At 37.1% G+C, this 23,291-nt stretch overlaps 2 protein-coding genes across 5 annotated transcripts in view; one reads left to right on the top strand and one right to left on the bottom strand.

Moving 5' to 3' along the window:
- The window catches only part of LOC142345791 (putative ATP-dependent RNA helicase DDX23), a 160,511-nt gene that overhangs the window by 28,793 nt on the left and 108,427 nt on the right, over positions 1-23,291 (top strand). The window lies entirely within an intron of this gene.
- The window catches only part of LOC142345792 (uncharacterized), a 36,222-nt gene continuing 19,301 nt past the window's right edge, over positions 6,371-23,291 (bottom strand). Inside the window, exon 6 of one of the 2 annotated variants that reach the window (XM_075398149.1) lies at positions 6,371-7,728. In XM_075398149.1, the coding sequence (XP_075254264.1) occupies positions 7,385-7,728 (344 nt within the window). In that variant the 3' untranslated portion in view covers positions 6,371-7,384. The remainder of the gene's footprint in view (positions 7,729-23,291) is intronic. The other variant, XM_075398150.1, reaches the window with a different exon arrangement.

Raw genomic sequence — 23,291 nt, 5'->3', positions numbered from 1 at the left:
CGCTGTCTTTTTTTAAAATCTGCTCACACATTTTCATGATTTCTGAAGTCAAATGGGAGTAGTGATTTTGGTCACGCCGAAACAGGAAGTGGAGCGAAAAAGCGAGTGGCTTTGCGGCGTGAAATTTTTTCGCTCTAATTTTAAAGTAGAGTGAGAAAACGGTAATTGAACAAAAATTTGCTTTCTCGGCAGTGGTTTTTGTTCACATGCAGCAATTTCACTTTGATTTTTTACTGGTTTTTTTGAGTTTTTGGATCGGATTTTTTCTGAACTGGAATATTTGATCACAATCTGTGACATAGATCCACTCTTTGAATTTGATCCGTTTCAGATTGCGTCTCACTGTCTTGTTGATCCCTATGTCTACCAGTAATTTATCCAATGGACTTTTTACCCCTATACTTTTGGACTCTTTATCTATACTTTGTCCCATAAATGGCACTAGTGCTTCATCATTGTCAGAAATCAAAATGTAATCATAATTGTTCCTGCTCAACCGTTTCCTTTAATTGATATATTCACCGTATTATTAAATGGTTTTGTTGATATTTGCAGTTAATAGACGCCCTCATCTGCTCAGCCGGCCGTTTTAGTGTTGTTTATAGACTTGAAGAGGAGACTTCTATGACTTCCAACTTAGGATGTGTTTTAGAGGAAGTCAAATGCCGCACGTGTGTAGGTCAATCTGCTGAAAAGTCACAAGCAGAGTTTTTTAAAGTGCTTTTCGATTATGATTATTCAGAGAGAGCAAAGAAAAGGTGTGAAAAATATTCGCTAAGCGATTAATTGTTTTGATCACGTGCGGCTTTTTCAAAGCAGTCTATTAATTTTAACTTAGCTTTATCGGATAACGGTGTTTGTCTCAATCACCTAACCTAGTATTAGTGCGTGTGGAGGTCTTTTTGATCATGTGATAAAAACATTAGACTTTAAGGCGCAATTTTGATCTATTTTCATTTTGCCTTGTTTGACGCTTGTTTTTTTTGTTGCACTTTATTATTTTAGTGGTTTTTTTAGTGGTTTAGGTGTTCTTTCTACTTAATTAAATTTAATTTTGTGTTGTGTCAGTAAAAACAGTATTGGAAAATTGTAGAAGTATTTTTTTAATAGCCGCGAAGCAATAGCAGCTATTATTGGGGCCATCGTGTTATTTTTTACAATTCAAAGAATTTGATTACAATTCAAAAGAGTTTGAATTGTATTGGGGGACTGTCTTTTTTCAAAAGATCTGTTCACGCATTCTCATGATTTTTGAAGTCAAGTTGGAGTAATGATTTTGGCCACACCGAAACAGGAAGTGGAGCGAAAAAGCCAGTGGTTTCGCGGCTTGAAATTTTTTCGCTCTAATTTTAAAGCAGAGTGAGAAAACGGTGTTCGAACAAAAATTTGTTTTCTCGGCAGTGATTTTTTGTTGACATTTAGCAATTTCACTTTGATTTTTTACTGTTTTTTGAGTTTTGGATCGGACTTTTTCTAAATGGTTTTTCTTATCCATTCATTGTTCATTCTAGACCTATTTTTTCGTTTGAACCAAATTTCCATTTCTTGTTAATGCTTTTTTGTTCACTTGCGGCATGTTTACATTGATTTTCTGTTTTTTTTAAATTTTTTTAATCTGATTTATTAGAAGGGGTTTTGCCAATTCTCTCATAGTCTGCTCTAGCCCTAGTTTTTTGTTTAGGCAATGAAAATTTGAAATATTTGTTTTTTTATTTTTGTTACGACCATATGACGTCATAACCACTTCAAGTCTGCTTTTTGTTCATTCATTCATGCATTTTTAACTGAAGTGCTTGCGTGACGTCATTTTTCGCTCTTAGTGGAGCGAGTTTTTTGTTCATTCGCGTGATTAACTTTTTGGTCACCCTTGACTTACCTTACAAAAATGACTTCCTCACTTTGAAATTGACTTTTATTTACTTTAATTCAAAGAGATAAGGTCAAATGGGTGTTTGTCACTCTGAGCGAAGGTTATTAGAGAGTAGCTAATAGAGGCAACAAAAACTTATACAGTTTTTTTGTAAAAATATAACTTATCAGCCTTCAATGAAAATACGCATTTTTTGGTGTCTTTTTTACTGTTTTTTTTTAGACTGCAGATCTACGAAGCTCTTGCGGCATTTTTCTGGCAATCTGCCAGCTATGTTAAGCAATTTTTGTTGTTGGCTGCAAGCAAATTTTTGCTGTGACCGTTCGATTTTTGATCTGATTTTACTGACTTAAACTATGTGAGTTTTCTGTGATCTAAATTGCTCTCTCATTCACAATTTCATGCAGCATAACTCAATTGGTGGCAATGTACTTATAAAAGTCAAGTCAAAATTTGCGTCAAACATGGCTTCAATCTTTCAGAATAAGTTACGTGACTCTGATTAGTCAATGAAATTCTTTGAATTGTACGTCAGGACTTGTCCTGCTATGTTTTTTTTATGATCTGTTCACACATTTTCACGATTTTTGAAGTCAAATTGGAGTAGTGATTTTGGTCACGCCTAAACAAGAAGTGGAGCGAAAAAGCGAGTGGTTTCGCGGCTTAAAATTTTTTCGCTGTATTTTTAAGGCAGAGTGAGAAAGCGGTGTTCGAACAAAAATTTGCTTTCTCGGCAGTGGTTTTTTGTTCACATGCAGCAATTTCACTTTGATTTTTTACTGTTTTTTGAGTTTTTGGATCGGATTTTTTCTAAATGGTTTTTCTTATCCGTTCATTGTTCATTCTAGACCTAGTTTTTCGTTTGAACCAAATTTCCATTTCTTGTTAATGCTTTTTTGTTCACTTGCGGCATTTTTACATTGATTTTCTGTTTTTTTTTTTAAATTTTTTTAATCTGATTTATTAGAAGGGGTTTTCCCAATTCTCTCATAGTCTGCTCTAGCCCTAGTTTTTTGTTTAGGCAATGAAAATTCTTTGAAATATTTGTTTTTTATTTTTGTTACGACCATATGACGTCATAACCACTTCAAGTCTGCTTTTTGTTCATTCATTCATGCAATTTTAAATGAAGAGCGTGCGTGACGTCATTTTTCGCTCTTAGTGGAGCGAGTTTTTTGTTCATTCGCGTGATTAACTTTTTGGTCACACTTGACTTACCTTACTTACAAAAATGACTTCCTCACTTTGAAATTGACTTTTATTTACTTTAATTCAAAGAGATAAGGTCAAATGGGTGTTTGTCACTCTGAATGAAGGTTATCAGAGAGTAGCTAATAGAGGCAGCAAAAACTTATACAGTTTTTTTTTATAAAAAAAATATAACTTATCAGCCTTCAATAAAATACGCATTTTTTGGTGTCTTTTTTACTGTTTTTTTAGACTGCAGATCCTCGAAGCTCTTGCGGCATTTTTCTGGCAATCTGCCAGCTATGTTAAGCAATTTTTGTTGTTGGCTGCAAGCAAATTTTTTGCTGTGACCGTTCGATTTTTGATCTGATTTTACTGACTTAAACTATGTGAGTTTTCTGTGATCTAAATTGCTCTCTCATTCACAATTTCATGCAGCATAACTCAATTGGTGGCAATGTACTTATAAAAGTCAAGTCAAAATTTGCGTCAAACATGGCTTCAATCTTTCAGAATAAGTTACGTGACTCTGATTTGTTTAGTCAATGAAATTCTTTGAATTGTACGTCAGGCCTTGTCCTGCTATGTTTTTTTTTATTTCGTCGTCGCGATTCTTGTTACGACCTTATGACGTCATAACCACTTCAAATCTGCTTTTTGTTCAATCGTGGTTATTTTTCGGCAGTATGCGGGGATGCTTTCTGTTTCTATTCAGTTTGTTTGTTCAATACCCTAGTTTCTGAGATTTTAAAATACTATTTTTTACTTTACGATCGGAATTCTCACTGTGAATTGCGTTTCCTGATCACTTGTATATTCGGGCTTTACTTCATTTTTCCAATGGCACTCAGCGAACTTCGGTTATCTGCAACGCTTGGAGCTTATCCGGCGTTGTCTTTTTTTCCCGTTGTCCGCCAAACGGCTAATCCATATATTTTAAAAGTCAATATGGCCATAAACTGAAATTTTCAACTTCCATTTTACGACTAGCCTTTGCATCTGCTGGAATAGCTATTATTTTGGTTTACTCTGTTTCAGCTGAATTATATAAGACCTTTCCGTAGCAACCTTGCGTTCGACGTTTTTATGATGGAAAATTCAGAACCTCATGTTGATAAAGTTCTTATCGGAATGCCAATTTTTTTGTAGTGTAAAACAGCTTTTCACAGAAACTTGAAGTTCAAAAAGAGCAACTTCAAGGAAGAGACTCTAAACCTAACAAACAAATAAGCGATTGGACGTGAACTTAGTGTTTATCTTAAGAACTAAAAAAGGAAATTGAAAAGTTGAAATGACATTTTCAATTTATCAATTCTTTTCTCCAATTTTTCTCCAATTTTTTCTTTTAAACCAATGATGAAGTCTGAGCAACAGTTTGAGTCAAGATGCAATTAAAATATTCCCTAAAAATGTTAAAAATTCAAAAGAATATAAATGAATTAAATTGAGGTTATTTTTGATTCATGTGTCCTGTATTCGAATATTTTCAGTTTTTTTTCCAATTTACATTACAAATCAAAGAAAAACTATGAATAATGATTTTTAAACTATTTCTAATAAATGGGGCTGTTTATCAATATGCGGTGACTGGAAAACTCCAGCATCAAAATTAATTTAAGTCTATGAAGTAAAAAAATATTTTTCTTGTTCGTTACTTAAGTAGTGATTTTCTCATATCTTAAAGGCCTTTAAAGAACCAATGTAGGCTTTTATGAATTTGAACACCCAAAAATTAGTCAGTAGGGTTAAAAGGTAAAGTGTGAACTTGCAAAGAGGCAAAGTGACTTTCAAAATGGTGACTTTCACATTTTCTGTTGTGAGAATTGGTCAGTCGAATGGAAACCAGTGGAGTGCTTAAATTAGAAAATCAATTGAAGCATCTAGAACAATGAACAGAAAATAGAATAAAAACACCGCCTTTTCTTTAAAAAATTATTTTTGTTCTTTTGTCAATTATACAATGTTTGGTCAATTATCCAATGTTTTTCTTTTAAACTAATGATGAAGTTTAAAAGAAAAACATTTTAGATAAGCCAATTTTTAGATACATAGAGCCACAAATATTAAGTGCGTAGAAAAAGGGAAGTAAATAAAAGGTTTAAGGAAAAAAGTAGTTAAATGTTTGTCTTATTCTTTTTCTGCAATTTTAGCGTCTGCTTGATATTTTTTGCTTCAAAGTATTCATATTTTTTCTGTAAGAAACCTACTGAACTAAAAATGTAAAAGACTTTTTTAAAAGTGTTATAACTTGTTTTATAATTAATTAATCACTTTGTTTTATTTGTTTGTATAATACTTTTTTGATATAAACAATTTTACTAAAATAAATTTATACCAAACGTTGAAATTTGACGAAAAGGCCGGCCTCGTATTCATATTTCACCATTTTGAAAAATTGTTGGAAAGATAGATATTGGCCTTTTTTTCCTATTTAAACTTTTATTGGTGTGCATTAACTTATGAATGTCTCCGAGTTAAGACATTAGGTTAAAGTTGTGATGCAGCGATTGGAGTAAATTTAATGATATATAACCTTTCACAAAGTGAAAAAGCTGATTCGCCGAAACGATAACCTGTCAATATCACTATTGACCTATTATTTTTTTGAGTACGATATTGCGAACAAGCGTTTGAGGGGGAGGGGGTATAACTTATCGTCATTGCATGGCCTGCATGGAGTTGCATCCAATTAATTAAATTACTAATTCATCCACACTGACCGCGTTTTTTTGTTCCATATCGTACCAAAATTTGTAACAAGCAGCGCTCGCTGCTCAATATTTCAGACTGCGCGGCTGAACTGCCGTAGTAAATCATTCGCCGGGAATTGATGTTCAATTCCCGGTTTCCCAATTAAAATGGATAACGCATTTTGGAACGCATTTTCAACGTAAAAGTGTCGCTTTTTAGAAGCGCAATTTGACCAAAAAATATAATGAAAGGTCCTCTATTCGATTTGTCTACTTGTCAGTGATCGAAAAAATCAGTTTTTCATTCAATTTTTTAAAAGGCTGTTTGTTTTTTTAAAGTTTCGGCTTGTTTAATCATTTCTGAATTTAATCATACAAATTTAGATTATGCGGCTAACCATGAAGCAGCGACATCTAAAACTATAGCAACGATACGAACATCGATTATCCTTTGAGGTGGATTGCACTCAAGTAAGAATAAAAACAAAGCATTAACCCGGCACTGTTGAAAGATTTGTGGAGAACTTTGGAGGCTAGACATCATAAAGCTGACTTAGCTGAAGAGGAAGTCACCAAACATAGTAAGCAAGGGTTAAGTAAGCAAGGGTTTAGCTGAAAGGGTTTAGTAAGCAAGGGTTTAGCTGAAATTTATTTTGTTCCCATACTCACGTGAAGTAAATCACTACGGTGTTTGTTGGGTAGGAGAAACATGCTAAGTTTTTGAAAAAATTAGAAGTGTACGATCTGCCGGACTTCAAGACATCATTCTTCTTCCATACAGGAAAGTTCAAATGACTCTGCTGAGAGCCATTTATGTCATCCAAAGCTTTTTTGAACTACAAGTGCTCTCCAATATAAATAGTACTTGCAAAACATTTCCTCGCCTTTATTCTTTGACAACTTTTCTATCCTGTGACATTAATAGCTATTGAAATCACATCTTTTATGCGTTATCTGTAGTCATACCGAAAAACTGAATGACAAATATTCTTCATGATGAACACGTAATTTCTTTGGCTTTACGAGATCTCTTGTTTTAAAAATTTGATTGACTACAAATTGTTTCTCAATTCTCGTTTTTTTGTTTTGGTCGATATATCAGTGCTGTTATTTTGGTTATTTCATTCCTTTGTTAATTTTGCTTTTTGTTTTCAGTTACCCTGATTTATACAAGTTTTCTTTAAAACTCATTTTTACTATCAAACTCATCTTGTAAGCAGTTCATTTTACGCAAACGGATGAATCAGTGTGCAGTTCAAGTTAAGTGCAAAAAGCAGTACGTTTTCCCCTTCCGCAAAGGAGACCTTCAAGGAAAGCCAGTCTTTCCCTTCATCACAGTTTGATTACCATAATGACATTATGTTAACATGGTTTCAAGACATCAACGTTAAAGTGGACAACAGCGAATCAATACAAAATGAGGAGCAACGTAAGCTGGAAAGGAACAGCAAAGGCTCCATCTTCCCAAAAAAGAACTTATAGTCAATCCTTTTGACATTGCGATATGAAAGGCGAATATTGAAACGTTTTTATGATGATGAAACATAGTTACAAACTTTTACCCCCGCCCCCATTCGCTCACACTATACTACTTTTTAGATTTAGACATCAAAATTTAACTGTTGTGAGTATCCTGTTAGAGATTGGAATTTGTTCCGAAGATGAGTTCTTGTTTCATTTTGATACGTTTTCGTAATTCTTCTATATATGGAAGAATGAGATTGCTGGTTGTTGTAAGTGGTTCTCGTTGTTCGTTGAACTGTTGCTGTTTGCATTGTTGGAGTGCTTGAGTGAGACGTTTCGTATAGTTGTTTACTGATCTGTGTATGATTGCCTGTCTGTAGTGGTGTATCCTTGCCATTGTTGAATTTACAGTGATAACATGAGATGGTTCGAGTGAAGAGGCACATGAGTGGGCACTCACTGTTTGGCACTTCCCTGTTGGTATTAGACTCTTGCCATTGTTCTTCTGGGGATAACCTAAAACAACCACACTAACATAAAAACTTGAGCATTATTCTGATTGCAATTTGCCACCTTGTTCATCATCTACGCAATGAAATGATTGTCTACGTTTCTCGTAATGCACTCAATGAAAAGGGAGAACTCCAGCTGTCAAGACGTCTTCAGGGAATATAGCCGAAAACTCGATTATGCGAAGCCAATTATTATATCCATTCGGCGAAATTTCTCAACAAACTTTTTGTGATCAATTAAAACACTGATTGTCAATCCTATTGACTTTGAAAAATCCTCAAGTGCCCATAAAATTGGTATTTAAATGACAATAGATTCCAGAAACAGTCCACTCCCCATTTTTGTAAATGTTTTTTTTTCTTAGTTTTCAGCACCACCAGAGCTGTCCACTTTCTAAATCGAAGCAATAAATATATTTTAGTCATGTTTTCCAGTCTTCCCTGGTAAGTTTTGCCAAAATTATTTCCCCTGATTTTTCCTTGGTTTGTAACACCATGAAAAAGCTCCTTTTTATCTCATTTTCTTGTAGACCATTGTTAGGGGCATGTGAGTACTGTATAGCGTCAATTGGATTCTACCGTGTATAAATGTTTTTATTGACTTGCGCCTAATTTCCACAATTCTTTAGCTGAAATTTTTGTCTAATGTTGCGGAAATTGGCTTCGCCTAATCGAATTTTCGGCTAATATCCTACACACCGTCTCAACCAATGGCTGGCGTTATCATATACTTCTGATTTAGTTCGCTGAAGTGTTTCAACTAAAGAGTTTTAAATCAGTTGATAAGTTACCTATAATATTTTTAAAACAAAATCTAGCGTAAATTAATCTTGATTTTTCATTAAAATTTAAAATAGAAGTTGAAGTGAGTTTTAGGTAACCACATGCTCAAGTTCGAAACTGTAGGGTCACATTCCAATGGACTTGACTGTTTTCATGCAGTTCTGGAAGTTGAAAAATTAGTGATTGCTCCTGTATACATTCCCGCCTCTCTTGACCCCTCGAGCTTTTCTAGTTTAGGAGAAATGACCGTTTCTTTTTTGATTTCGTGATAAAATAAAGGAAATTAATAAAAAAAAATTGTGAAAGAATTTTTTTCATCACAGGGGTGGAACAAAGAGAAACCAAACTAAGATTAACAGCCTTCTAAACGAAATATTTCAACATTCATTTGTAGCATGGGAATGGAAAAAGGGGATAAAGGGGATTTTTATTTCAGAATAAAGTTAACAAAAATTATCATCTGGGTTTAGAGGAGTGAATGAGCCACAACCAATCGGGTCTTGAAAACTTGTTCTTGTGCCCTCAAGCTACACAGGTACACAAATCTCTACTGGGGTCAGCTGTGACTGATATCCAAAGAATAACAGCCGGAATGAATAATTAATAAATATAGTGATTAATTGCTCTCAAACGAAGTTTGTAGCAATTATATTAGTCCTGTAGGTCTTTTTTAATGCGATTTTTCTCTTGACCAATTTTTCAACTGACGCGTTTGAACTTTTGTCCTCAAAAATGGGATAAACATGTAGCGCCCAGCGGGCATTAAGTGCTCTTAGAGCCTTTCAGCTCACTAGTCTTCAAGTATGCGATTCACAGAATCTGTTTTCGAGACTTATACTTATGGTGCGACGGGCGGTTCTTAGAGATCCCCCACTGTTGCCACCCCATCAGCCCCCCGGTGCCCCCCCCCGCTGCGCTCACTTACGCGCCTTCAATTTAGCGAAAGCTAGCCTCACTGAACAGTGCCTAGCTACTGACAAAGCCAACCGCTCGCCGGTCATTTGAGAGCAATTCGCCCGACGTTAGTCGATTATGTTTAGTTTTCCTTTGAGTCATTGAAGCACATTATTACGTTATTAATTGCTCTTGAACGAATTTCATAGCAATTATTGTAAACGTGTGTGTCTTTTTTATGCAAAATTTTTGCTTGACGGTTTTGACTTTTCGAGTGACTTTTACGCCCTTGACTTTTTGCGTTTCGCGTGATCTAAAATTCTCTCTCAATCACAATTTCAAGCAGCTCAACTCAATTGGCGGCCATTTAATACTAAAAGTCAAATGAAAAGTGCGCCGAAACTGGTGCCATTTTTTACTTTAAATCTTAATAGTGGTATATCTTAACCTCTAATGTGGTTATTTGAAGCCCACTATTGAACTTCTTAGTCCCATTTAGGCTCCCCTCCCCTCCCCCCCCCCCGCCCCCGACTGTTTCGACTCCCGACTCGTTCGAGAGCAGTTCTTCCGACGTTTAGTCAGTTATGTTTACTTTTTCTTTTATCAAATATTAGCTTCAAATTGAAAGATCATGAATCTATTCATGAGACAATCTGATTGTCTCATAAATGTATCCCAAGTACTTTGCAAAGATTATTTATCTTACATGTTCAGTTCCAAAGAGTTGCTTAGTTGAATTGAATAGTAGAGCAGAAAAAGAAACTTTCTTATCGTACCCACAGCACAATAAAAAAATCGGATCTATTCTGTTTCGGCCCCCAGTGTTTTTTATGACCCCCCAGTTACAAATAATATGTTGTTATATAGCAAGTTACTATGTAAGAAAATAGCACGTGCGCCTGGGGGTCATAAAAGATTTATGCTCACTAAGCGGGAGGGACTAAAACAGAATAGATCCAAAAATTGTTTAAAAGATCATCCGATAACTCTATTTCGAACAAGTATCTTATTTAGATTAATAAATTTATTAACATACATTGAATTAGAGATTTTATGGTGAAGGAGATGGGGTTCGTTTTTTTTCTACCTCATAGTTATTAGATTACCTATCAACAAAGAATTATGTCCTACTTATCATCAGAAAACAAAAATCTTTTCAATAAACCACAAAGTGATATTACTATCAACTTTCATTTATCTCGGATTTTTTAACGCAAAAATCGTTCCACGAAATCGAAGTTGAATCAGATGCCATTATAAAAGGAACAATCAACAGAGCCTTTCAAAAGCAACTAACTGCTTTTTTAAAGAAAACAAACGTTGATTTTTAATAAATGTAGGACGCATTTCAGGGAAAATCAGACCATGAATGACCAGAGTTTGAAGGGCTACTGAAGGAAGCCTTGTGTTTTCCCCGAATACGAGAAGCAAATCACCAATGACCTTGGTATCTTCATTTTACGTTTGAACTCATTCGTAGAGTCAAGGAAGATCTGATTTCCATCAAAACGCTAGCAGTTGCAGCAGCTAACTGACAACAGATTACAATTCTCTGGCGCAAAGCTTCAGAATGGCACTCAAACATAAATGAAAGAACAAAAACTAGGAAAACGGTTTTTTTGGTATAATGGTTTGCATTTCAACTTGAAATCCAAAATTAGGTAAGTTCAAAGGAAAATTAATTGAAAAACACCAATGGACTCAGGATGTTGAACTATCAGTGGCAAAAAAGATCAGTGGTACTGCAACTAGAAATCAAATCAAAATTTGAAAACAAGAATCATGCTGGTAATGCTTTGCACACTAAGAATATATTTTTAATAGCCGCCCTCATCTTCTCAACCGGCTATTATAGCGCGCCTATTTTTATTACGACTCGAAGACGAGTATTGGAGAAGTCCTTTTTTAATCAATTTTATTGGAGTGATTTTTGAAGCGGGAAATGAAACGCATGAAAAAATTTGAGTGATTTTGGGGCTGAACAAAAGTTAAGAGCGGAGAGAAAAGAGAGTGGATTTTGTTCATACCGCTGTTTTTGAGAGAGCGCAAAATTGATGTGTGAAAAAATTTTCTCTAAGCGAGCGAAATATTTTTGTTCACGTGCGGCATTTTAAAGCAGTTTTTTTCATTTACTTTGTTTTAGAGGTTTGGTTATGATATTGTTTTAATTTTTGGCTGCTTTCGGTAGTGTTTTGAAGGTTTCTCGAAATTCATATGAATTTTATGATAATTCGGAGGTTTTTAATGTATTTTGCTGATTTTCGGGCTAATTTTTGCGTTTTTTTGACGAATATTTTGTTTTACTGTCTCAAATGGGTATTGAAGAAACCCCTTCTAAGTGAGCAATATTATGATAACAATTGGTTACAGTTTTGTGGGTAAGAATCATTTTTTTGTTGAGAAATATGACAAAAAATGGCGAAAATTGGAACTATTTTTCTTAATTTTTTGCAGTTTTCGTTTTTTTTTCTGTTTTTAGCTAAGTTTATTTGCCTATTATGACTTGCCTATTGTTTTGCGAGCATCTGGATACCCTATTGGCTGAAGGGAATTTTTCTTTGGATTTATATGTTTTTGAAATATTAAAAAATTTAGTAACTTTTTCCAGTTTTTCAGCAAAAGTTGTTTTTAAGATGTGTTTGTTGTAATGTTGTTGTTCACGTGCGGCATTTAAAAGCAGTTTTTTTGCAACTTTTGATGGTTATGAGGTTTGAATTTGATATTGTATTAGTTTTAGTTTTAGGCTTGTTTTGATAGAAATTGAAGGTTTCAAGTAGTTAATTCTGAGTTTAATGCTAGTTTGGAGGGTTTTGATCAGTTTTGCTGATTTTTAGACGAAATTTAATAATTTTTTGCCTGTTTTAATGCTTTCAGTGGGATTTGAATAGAAGCATGTTACTTAAGGAATATTCAGCTACCAATTGACAAAAGTTTAATTGGTGTAAATCATTCTTTTTTTCGGAAAATTGACAGAAAAATTGAAAAATTTTAAACCATTTTTATTTCTTTTGCAGTTTTTCTTTTTTCTTAGTCTTAAACAAATTTCTTAGCCTATTATGACTTGCCCATTGTTTGCGAGCTTTCCATTGATTTTCCCATTGTTTTGCGAGCTTTCCTTTGCCCTAATTGGAAACGAATTTTACTCGGCTTTATGTTTCCTTGTACTATTAAAAAAACTCATTAAAGTTTTTCTAGTTTTTATTCAATTTGTTTTTGAGTGCCGTTTCTATTCTTCCTTAAATTTTTTATGGTGTTTGTGGAGTTTCAGGGTTCACGATATTTGTTCTAGTTGTGTGGTCAAAAAATTGGGCAATTTTCTCCTTCGAGTCGTTCCCGGAATTCTTCCGGCTATTTTTTTTACTTCGTCGAACTTTTTTTTCGCTTTACCTCATTTTGCCGCTTTTTCGACATTTTGCGTAAAATCTTTTTGACTTCTCTAGGCTAGTTTCACTCTTCTCTCATTCTGCTCTTCTGCTCAAAGTGCTTTTAAACAGAAGTTGCTCAACAAAGGAATTCAAAATGAAACGTCAGTATAAACAATCAATGTCAGAAATAGAAACGGGATAAACCCATAAAGCCCATTTTTAGATGCCCGGTACTTGAACTTTGTTCTCATAAGTTTTAGTTACTATCTATGATGCTTATTGATATTGATACTAGACCCTGTAGCCTCTCACTGAGAGACAGAGTATGTTCAACTACGAAATGACATCAAAATAAATCGCACTTGAAAATATTTTTGTACGGAAATCAATTTTTTTCATTATTTTCTTTTCAATCCCAATAGAGTTATGGAAATCAACGGCGGCTATTTTCCGGTAATCTGCCGGGTATGTTTTCTCAATTTCACCAGAATAAAAAGCAATGATCAACTATAATGAAATTTTTTAGACCGACCAGCAGAAGCCTGCATTCAGGTCAAATGGTCAATGGTCCTGGAAGGCTATTATATTATGGTGCGAGATATTATATTATACATTAAAAATAACTGCAAAAACTGGGTCAATTTTCAGCTACTTATTCTATGGTCATTTAACCCTTATACAATGTTCTTACTTTAAACAGGTCTGCTTCTTACTTTATTATCTGGTCATCTCATTTTTTTTCATTTCTCTTTCTGGTTCACTGCCAAACAAATGACGAATAACTTTTTCCCCGAACAAAATCTTAGACTAATTTTTCAGCTAAGGAAAATTTATTAAACGAGAGAAATGAAAACTTTTTTAAAGCAGCACAATTTTTAATCAACCCAACCACGGAAATCTCCACAGAATCCAATAATCAAAATCGTCAGCCTTTCAGGATTTCCCCGCAACAGAGTCTGATACCTTAATTTTCAGTTGGCTATCAGCAGCAATTTAACAAATTCTTACCCATTTCTCTGAATTAATTCAACTGGCTCACCGTTATTGTTTCACTAGCATTTCATTCTTGAAAAATGTCCTTATATTTTTAAACTCCTTTCAAAGGATGAAGTTTATTCTTGAAGTTTCTCTTGGACCATTTGCTTGCTGCACACTTATCTCAGTCTTAAAATATGGAATAATAAACAGATTCTCCAGATGACAACGCAAACAAAAATTTGGTGGCAAGTCAAGAATAGTCTGGCCAGAGGATGCGGCTTAAAAATTATAAACAAATCGCAGTGTGAATGTTTGCGTGAAAGTTGAAACATCACACAGAGACTGCCTATCGAGCATGAAGACTCAGACTCAAATAAAACTTATAAAATATTCACTATCTATTAATAGAATGAACTCAATTCTGATTGGACAAAAATGTAAATAAAAAGTATAAATACGAAATGCATAACACGAATTATTCATTCATTCTTCAATTGATTCTTGCGAAACTTAGTGCTATTTTCCAACCTCAGAACTTGTGAAATTTTCTCATCTTAGCAGAATACCGGACGCTTGCGAACCTAAACACTTAGAAAAATATTTGAAAAGGAAACATAAAAACGGTACACGGAACCTAAATATTAGTAGGAAACTCCTAACAGAATAGCTTTACAGAGAGCTATCATATGGCGACAGAGATCAAGAGCGTCATTCTGCAACACTAAAGAAACGGAATCAGAGAAAAATCATCACAGCTGAAGCTTCATAAAAAAAAAGAAACAATTGTCTCAAAATTCATGTTTATCTCAAATTAATGTTTATTCTTTTGGGAAATTTATCACTCAAAAACAAGCAAATTCTGGATGCCGTTTTACAACTCCCCAATGTCAAAATTGTTCCATCGATCTCCAAGAGGTATGGAATATTCATTATTAAAAATAAATCAAACTCATTAAAACTCAAACTCCAAGAAGGTGATATACACGAACTTATAGAAGCTAATACAGGAAAAACCAACTTAATCACCTCACAAAAACCAATACGCCAGACCTGCCCACTTTGTCGATTGAAAACAAACGGACAAGATCAACAGGAGAATTGTTCCTTTCACTCATAAATAACAACAACAGATATGGCCGCGCCGCACCCACCACACGTATCGCTCAAACGTTTTGCCGGACTACCCAACGAAAACTGGGACCAATTTGAAGGTCTTTTGAGAGCAAGCATAGCAGTTGCCAGAATTCCGGCGGATCACAACCAACAAGCCCGATACCTACATTTACACCTCGACGGAAACGCATTAAACTATTATCTACGCTTACCAGAAAACACACGAAACGACCTTGATGACGCATTAGAACAGTTACGCAACCGCTACTCAGGCCCAGACCAACGGCGCAATTTTGAGTTAGACTTACAGAGCAGAAAATTTGATCCCGTGAAGGAACAACCAGACGATTTTCTAACTGACTTACAGCGGCTTGCCAACTTAGCAATCGTCGATGACGTTGGTGCCGGAATTGACCGCAATGACGAGCGCACAAGAAGAATCCGAGAACAATTTATACAGGGGATGCCCTTCAAATACAAAAAAGTTCTTCTCAGAGAATTGGACAATGTCGGAGTAAACGACTTATGCTCCATAGTCAAAAGACGACTTCGAATAGACCAATTAAACCCAGAGCCAGCACACACCACAGCCTTCAACTCACTAACAAGCTCCCAAAACTCTGCTTTTAACCAAGCGGTCGAAAACATAATGGCAGCAGGAATAGCTTCAATTCAGGCATCAGTCTCACAAACAACGCCACCAAGATGGCCGAACACCACCCAGAATAAATTTAACAAGCCTTTCACAAACTACAACAGAAATAACACAGCATACAGAACGCCAAACCAAAATAGAAGCTTCTCAGGTTATCATAACCGCCCTTTCTATCGAGGTAGAGGAAGAGGTACAAACGCGATAAGCAGATACAACAACCAAAGTCAACAATACAACCAGCGACAACGATCTCCCACGCCAATGCGAACTTTTTGCAGGATATGCGCAAGCAACGAGCATACCGCACGTGATTGCACTCAGAGGCAACCACCTTATCGCGACGCAACAATGCCATTCAACCAACAGCCAAAAAACTGAATAACCTGCATGCTTTTCTACAAAAAATTTCTTACTGTACAACTAGCTATAACGAAAACGTCTTTCTAATTCCTATTCAATTAGGCTCAATTACAATGAAAGCGATAGCTGACACTGGAGCATTTAGTAGCGCTATGTCACAAAAACATTTTGATAAAATCTACAATCATCTAACGCAAAAACCCATAAAAAAAGGCACCACCGGAAATTACGGTCTCCACAGCGTTTATGCATCAGTCTCAAATCTTATTCACGACAAAACTAACATTCAAAATTGGCCATTTAGAACTCACAGAGGACTTTATGGTTTTTGAGAAACTCTCAGGCATATTACTTGGATTCCCCTTTTTCGACAAAAATGAAATAACAATCGACGCCCACAACCGCTATCTACATTTCCCTGATTTCACATTTCAGCTGAATTTGATGCAGACAGCAGGCTCAAAAACATCAAAACGATTCAATAATAAGCGTAAAATTTATCTAAAAACAACCACTCGAGTTATCATTAACCCCGGCGAACAGAAAATGATTGAACTCATGCCCTATCAACCATTAGAAGCAGATCACCAAATTGGAATAGTAGAGCCCACAACAAAATTCGAAAACATAGGAGTTTGCCTCACGAGTACGATAAACAGAATGCTAAAGGACAAACCAATTCAACTAATGGCTATCAACACAACGGAAGTACCGATCACAATCGAAAGAAACACACTACCTGCAACCTTCACGATAATCACACCCGAACAAGCTCGCTATCTTATCCCATTAGAGCCCAAGTTGCTGGAAACAAATAATTTCTCAAAGACAACAAAAACCATATCGAAACATATTGAGAAAGTAGCGAAGGGCCAGCTAAATCACATCACAATTAACCACAACGCAAAATATTGGTTCCCAACCCCAGAGACAACTGAAGATCCATCCAAACTCACAGGACTAGAAAAACGGATTTACGAAGAACTCATTCGCTTCAAGAAGAGAGAGTCCATTCGACCACTGGATAATGCAGAGGACCGAAAAATATTCTTGGAATCCTTTAACTGGCACGGAAGTGTCCTAACAGACGACGAAAAGAAGAAGACAGAGGATCTCTTATTGGAATTCAACGATATATTTACAAGACATCGCCTTGACATTGGCTACACCTCAAAATTCTCAGTAAAACTGACGCCTGATACTGATAGACCAGTATATTCAAAAAACCAAAGAGTTTCCATCCACCTCAAAGACGATCTCCTAGTAGAACTCGCCTTATTACAATACTACGGCGTGATTACAACGTTGCCATTCAGTAGATATTCATCACCAATCTTTGCAAAAAGAAAACCGAATGGCAAACTACGAATATTAATAGATCTGCGTAAAATCAACCACTTGATTCGAAATGACTATAACAACAACAATTTCCCAATAGCAACACTGGCTGACGCAGGAAGCCATCTTGCAGGCAAAAAGCTCTTTTGCAAAATGGATGGAAGCCACGGATACTACTCCGTGCCAATGGCCGACGAGCAATCCATTCAACTGCTCGCTTTCAATTTTGCATCGCGAACTTACGCATTTAAAAGATTAGCACAAGGACTGAGCAGAAGTGTTAGCGCATTCAGCTCATTCATGCGACAGAATCTTGACCCCGTAATTACCGCTGACAAATGTTTTCAATACGTAGACGATATTGGAATAGGTGCTCATGATCTCCCAGATATGCTGGAAAAACTATCAGCAGTCTTTACGTGCATCAGAGAATCAGGAATGAAGCTAGCTACAGATAAATGCGCCTTTGGTTTGAAGGAAATTCAGTTCTTGGGGAACACGATAACTTCAGAGGGTTTGACCCCCATCAAACAGAAAATCGCGACGTTTCTCAGAACATTCAAGATGCCGAAAAATGTTAAGCAAACAAAAAGAATGATCGGTTTCTTCAATTTTTACAAAGCCTTCATACCAGAGCTCGGAGAAAAGCTGCTTCCTTTTTACAGATTACTTAAGAAAGAAACAGACTTTGAAATAAGAGAGGAACACACCATAATGCTAAAGAAACTGACACAAGATCTACAATCAGCCTGTGAAATATCACTGAGGCTACCGATGACCAATAGACAATATGTCATTATGGCCGATGCATCATTCTATGCTGCTGGATTTGTATTAATGATCGAGGATTACACCCAAACGGCAAACGGAACGTCTGAACACAAAATTTATGCACCTGTAAGTTTTGGATCACGTATTTTCAAACCAAATCAACTCAAGATGTCAATCTACGCGAAAGAATTTCTTGCTGTTCATTTTGCCCTTGATATGTTTGCAAACATCCTTTGGGGATGCGAGAAACCAGTACTAGTCCTGACAGACAACAGAGCTGTCACCAGATTCTTTCAAACAAAGATCATTCCACCAACGCTGTGGAACGCATTAGATCACGTATTGAGTTTTGACATAATACTAGGACATATCCCTGGAAAAGCCAACCTCGCGGCAGATTACCTCTCAAGGCTACACATAAACCCGAAGGAGAAACTCACACTTCGCATCAACTCGAAGATACCAATCAGTGAAGTCCAAATTGACACTACCGCCGAAGTCCCGGACAACTCAATTAATACACTCCTGCACGAAACATCCAAGGAAAACACTAGGAAACACTATCTTTTTCAGACCGTCAACGAAACAGACCAAACAGAAATCATTGAGGAGGTTCATATTCAACAAATAAAACCGGCGCAGCTCCAGGCAATACACGAACACAATCCAATGGACGACTTTGATACAACCGGTCACTCGCCACTGAATCTAAGAGCCGAACAACAAAAAGACTCAGACATCAAAAGAGTTATCCTTTGGTTCGAAAGAGGCCCACCAACAACCGCCCAATATCTCTCAGCAGACTTGAAAAAGTACCTGAAACAATACCCAAGACTCGCTATGTTTGACGGAGTGCTACACAGAAAGTTCTACAATCACACGGGCAACAGCTTCATCAAACAATACTGTGTTCCAATTCACTTGCAAAAAGAAGTACTCTTCCGCATCCACAACAGTGTCTGGAGCGGACATAAAGGTGTGTCGCGTACCATAGCCGAATTTCGGAAGCGGTTCTATTTCCCCAATTTCACCGAAACACTAACTGACTACATCAGAAACTGCGTGACTTGTTTACAAACTAAACCTAGTCCCACAGCAGCTTTGAGACCGCCTCTACAACCAATGTCTTCCTTACAAAATTTTCCAGCAGATGTACTCCTCATCGACCTTGTCGGCAAAATGCACCCTTCACCGTACACCTTCATATTATCCGGGATAGATGTCTTCTCGAAATACTTATTCGCAATACCTCTGATGAAAGGTGACGCCGACGTTGTAGCCCGAGCGCTTATTTCTATCTTCCTGAAACATTCATACATTCCATCACAGATAATCTGCGACCTAGGGACAGCTTTCACGTCACATTTAATGAGCGAACTTGCCACAATTCTTGAGATCAAACTCAAACACTGCACATTGAAACACGCACAAACAATTGGATTACTCGAAAGAAACCACGCCCCACTCAAACAAATTCTGCGAATAAATGAAAACCAAACGTCTTCTGACTGGCATAGATACGTTGATATTGCAGTATTCATACACAACACTACCTACGCTCCAGCAATAGGGTGTACGCCATCAGACGTATTTCACGGACGCACACCAGTCAACCCACTCGACCTACGCTTTCAAAACACACGTCTTTGGCAACACAAGCCAAAAGCGGATTGCATAAAGGAAATCCAGGATAAAACAACTGAGCTATTCGCTTCCGTGAAAGAAAATCTTATTCATTCATACCTCAAATACAAGAAATATTACGACAGGAAAGCCAATGCATCTCCTCTGAAAGAGCACACTTATTGCCTCATTTTGGACCCAAAATGTACAACACAAATCGCAACTATGAACAAACAACAGAGCAGATGGATTCCTATGTACAGAGTGGAAAAGAGACTCACAAATGCCAACTATATTGTGCGGAAAATTAACACAAACTATACACAATGTGTACACAGAATGCGATTGCGACCAATAAAACCACAATATGAAATCCAAGACTTAGCATCAATCGACCCTCGAAATTTTGAGGCCGATCCCTCAATCCCTGAAGAGGAACGAGAACCTCAGTTCTTTGATAACCAGATCGAGAACCACATCAACCAAGAAGCAATGACTCTACCCAGAACAGTGCCAGAAACGAGATCAATCAGTTTCAATCAAAATGTACAAACAGCGAGCTTCTCAGCACGAGAACCGCCAACAAACCATCAACAAATACAACAGGAAACTATATACGACGAAAATACATTCTTTGTAGAAGGCTCCGTGCCGTCTGAAGCAAGAGAAACACCAGAAACAATAGATGTGGGAGATTACGTCTTTTCCGCAAACAGTAATTTCCCTCAAACAGATGCACGATTTGGCTCACAAAGGCCCTACAACCTGAGACGAAGCGACCACCTTGCATTGGCAAGAGAGCACTCAGTATATAACAGCCTACAAGTTTCCGAAGAATATCCGCAAGTGAAAGTGATCACTTACTTCCCACTCAGTCATTACCCTGACCCTGACCTCTCCATTGTTTTCAGTGATACAGAAAACAGCGATATAGAAACTAGCACCAGTGACCCCGAGTCCTCGCTTGAGTTCTATTTCTCAATAGCCTCGGGAAACATCGAGGATACCTTCAATTCTGCGGAAACCAACACTTCAATGCCCCAAAACAATGATGCAACTGAACAAACACCAGGAATGGAAGATTCTCTGCGAAATTCAGCAAACGAATTAGCAGTAACCAACTCCCAAGAATATAACGAGGTAGCATCGTACGACGATCCAGTATTCGAAACAACAGAAACTGACTCAGACATTAATTTCCAAGGTCCTAGGCACTCATCGCCATTAAGGCATAGGGTACCTCCCAGAGAATTAATAGACCTAGGCCCAATTTTACCAAACAGAAGACGGGTCATTCCACTAACTCTCCATAGGCAACAAATTGACGGTAATCTTCATCAAACTCTGGACTACGCAACGGATACAGAAGATTCTTTACTATGACGTCATTACTTTACTGCTCCATTCTTATTGGCTATTATCTCGCCCAATGACAATCGCTTGTATTCACTATATATACCACAAAAATAACTAGTAAAATCATTCTTCAACTTTACTCACTTCGAAACCAGCAGCATTCTCAACTCGAAAAAAAACAACCCCATTCATAAACCATGTTCAATTACCTTCCAGAACAAGCTATAGCCTGCTTCCTACTTTACTTATTGACAAATATTCAAACCGCCTCAAGTAACCAGCCGGCAGTGGCAACTAAAGATGGTGTACTTTTTAACTTACATCAGAAAATTCTCTTAACAGAAAAATTTGTAAAGACAGAAATTCTAGTCCCTTACCCAGTCTACAATAAAACAGTAGAGTCGAAACTTACAAATCTCACTCGAGAACTGGCAAGTATGTGGACTTCAAAGAATTATGGTTGCCCACTCAATTATACCAACATGACTGAATCAACATCTGGTTTACAATGGATCGCGAAACAAGCTATCATGGAAAACGAACTCGCACAGCAGGATATCGAAACCTTAAAAATAGAAATGTCACAACTCCTCCGCTCACACGCCGCAACGGACACAACTTTTTCTCGAAAACCAAGGGCAGCAGCCGCTGCAGCCGCAGCTGCTGCAGTTCTGGGAATTGGCATTGGCGCAGGAGACAAACTCCTGTGCTTTATCAAATCCGTATTTGGAGGATGCGACAAACGGGTAAAACGAAACCAAGAAAACATCAGACAAGCCATGGCTTACCTCCAATACCTGACAGAACATGTCGAACAGATAACAACTTCACAGAACGAAAAATTCTTTGTAGTCTCGGGAGAACTTAAAGCAATAAAAGAGGCGCAGGACGAGATAATTAAAACCCAAAACAGGAACTGGGAGCTAGCAGAGGGGCAGTTCACTGCGCTCCGTCAGAATGTCCACCATATGAGAAATTGCGTACAATACCTTTATGTACGCGAACAAATAAACCAACACAGTCTTGTCTTAAGCAATATCTTTCAGACAATTCTGGCGAACATTAAAACCTACAGAGCAGCTCTGTACACCTTTAGAATAAACGTTCTGAATTCACTAACACCACTCATGAACCAGCTATTACCTATGTCGCTGGTACCTCGTCAGCAGCTCCATGAAATCCTTACAATGGTACACTTACAACAAAATGGGCTACAGGACCGATTGTCACTTGCCGTACCAATCCAAGACATTCCCTCGTACTATGAGACAAAATTGGTCACACAAGTTGAGGCAATTGAATCAGGTCTGATCCTGACACTGGCCATACCGATGGCATCAAAGAGCACAGTTATGAATGTGCTGCATGCCATTCCCATCCCCATGCCAGACGGGGATACAGGCAAAGCATTAGTTTGGCGTTTAGAAGCCAAATACATGGCCGTCTCGGACGACGGAGAAGAACTCGCGTTTATCGATGACAAAGAGCTCGAAAATTGTATTGGGTCCCAAAAATATGCAATATGCACAAAAGCCATACCTACAGAGCAGACTTATCAGTCTTGCATGGCTACACTTTTATACCACGACGACGAGCTACTTGCATTGCAACGCTGTCAATTGGATGTAATCGAATTGCCATTGACTGAAAAGGCTCGCAATCTCGGCTTCGGTCGTTGGTTAATTACGTCGGCAAGCGACGACTACACACTCATCGAGAGCGCAGGGAATGGCAGCAATCCCTTAGCAAGGATTGAGCATCCTGGATGCAGAGTTTGCATCATTACACTGGGATGTGGAAAACAACTGCGTGGACCAAACATTCATTTACGATCAGATCTCACAGCTTGCGATTCGGTACCGGCAATACGACTTGACTTCCAATTACCTGACCCAATAAGTACCATCTTTAACCTCCTACCGCCACTTGAAGAATTACCAAGTTTCTCATCAAGATCAGAAGCACAAATTCAAATTCTACATCAGATACAGCCACAATTCCAACAAATTGATTCAAGAAGAACCAGCAAACAAACGATCGAAAAAATTGCACAACCAATATTGGAGAAGATTCAAGCACTGAAACCAAAGCTTGAGAACAGACTGAAAGAATACATTCCATGGCAAATGTCATTATTATTTGGATTCCTTTCATTCCTGATAAGTGTTTTTCTACATCTCACATACTCACATTTTTTACATAAATGGGCAAAACTACACCGCCGGTTTCCTTTCCGAATAACACACGAAGGGAGAAAGATCAAAACGAAGCCAGTGCAAGTAGTTGCAATCAATGACTATGAATATCTACAAGAGCATCCTAAACATCCAC

Source organism: Convolutriloba macropyga, chromosome 9, assembly GCF_964194025.1.
Source record: "Convolutriloba macropyga chromosome 9, txConMacr16.3, whole genome shotgun sequence".
In the NCBI taxonomy this organism is placed as follows: Eukaryota; Metazoa; Xenacoelomorpha; order Acoela; family Convolutidae; genus Convolutriloba; species Convolutriloba macropyga.
The sequence above is the reverse complement of the archived record's forward strand: the minus strand, read 5'-3'. Positions and strand labels throughout refer to the sequence as shown.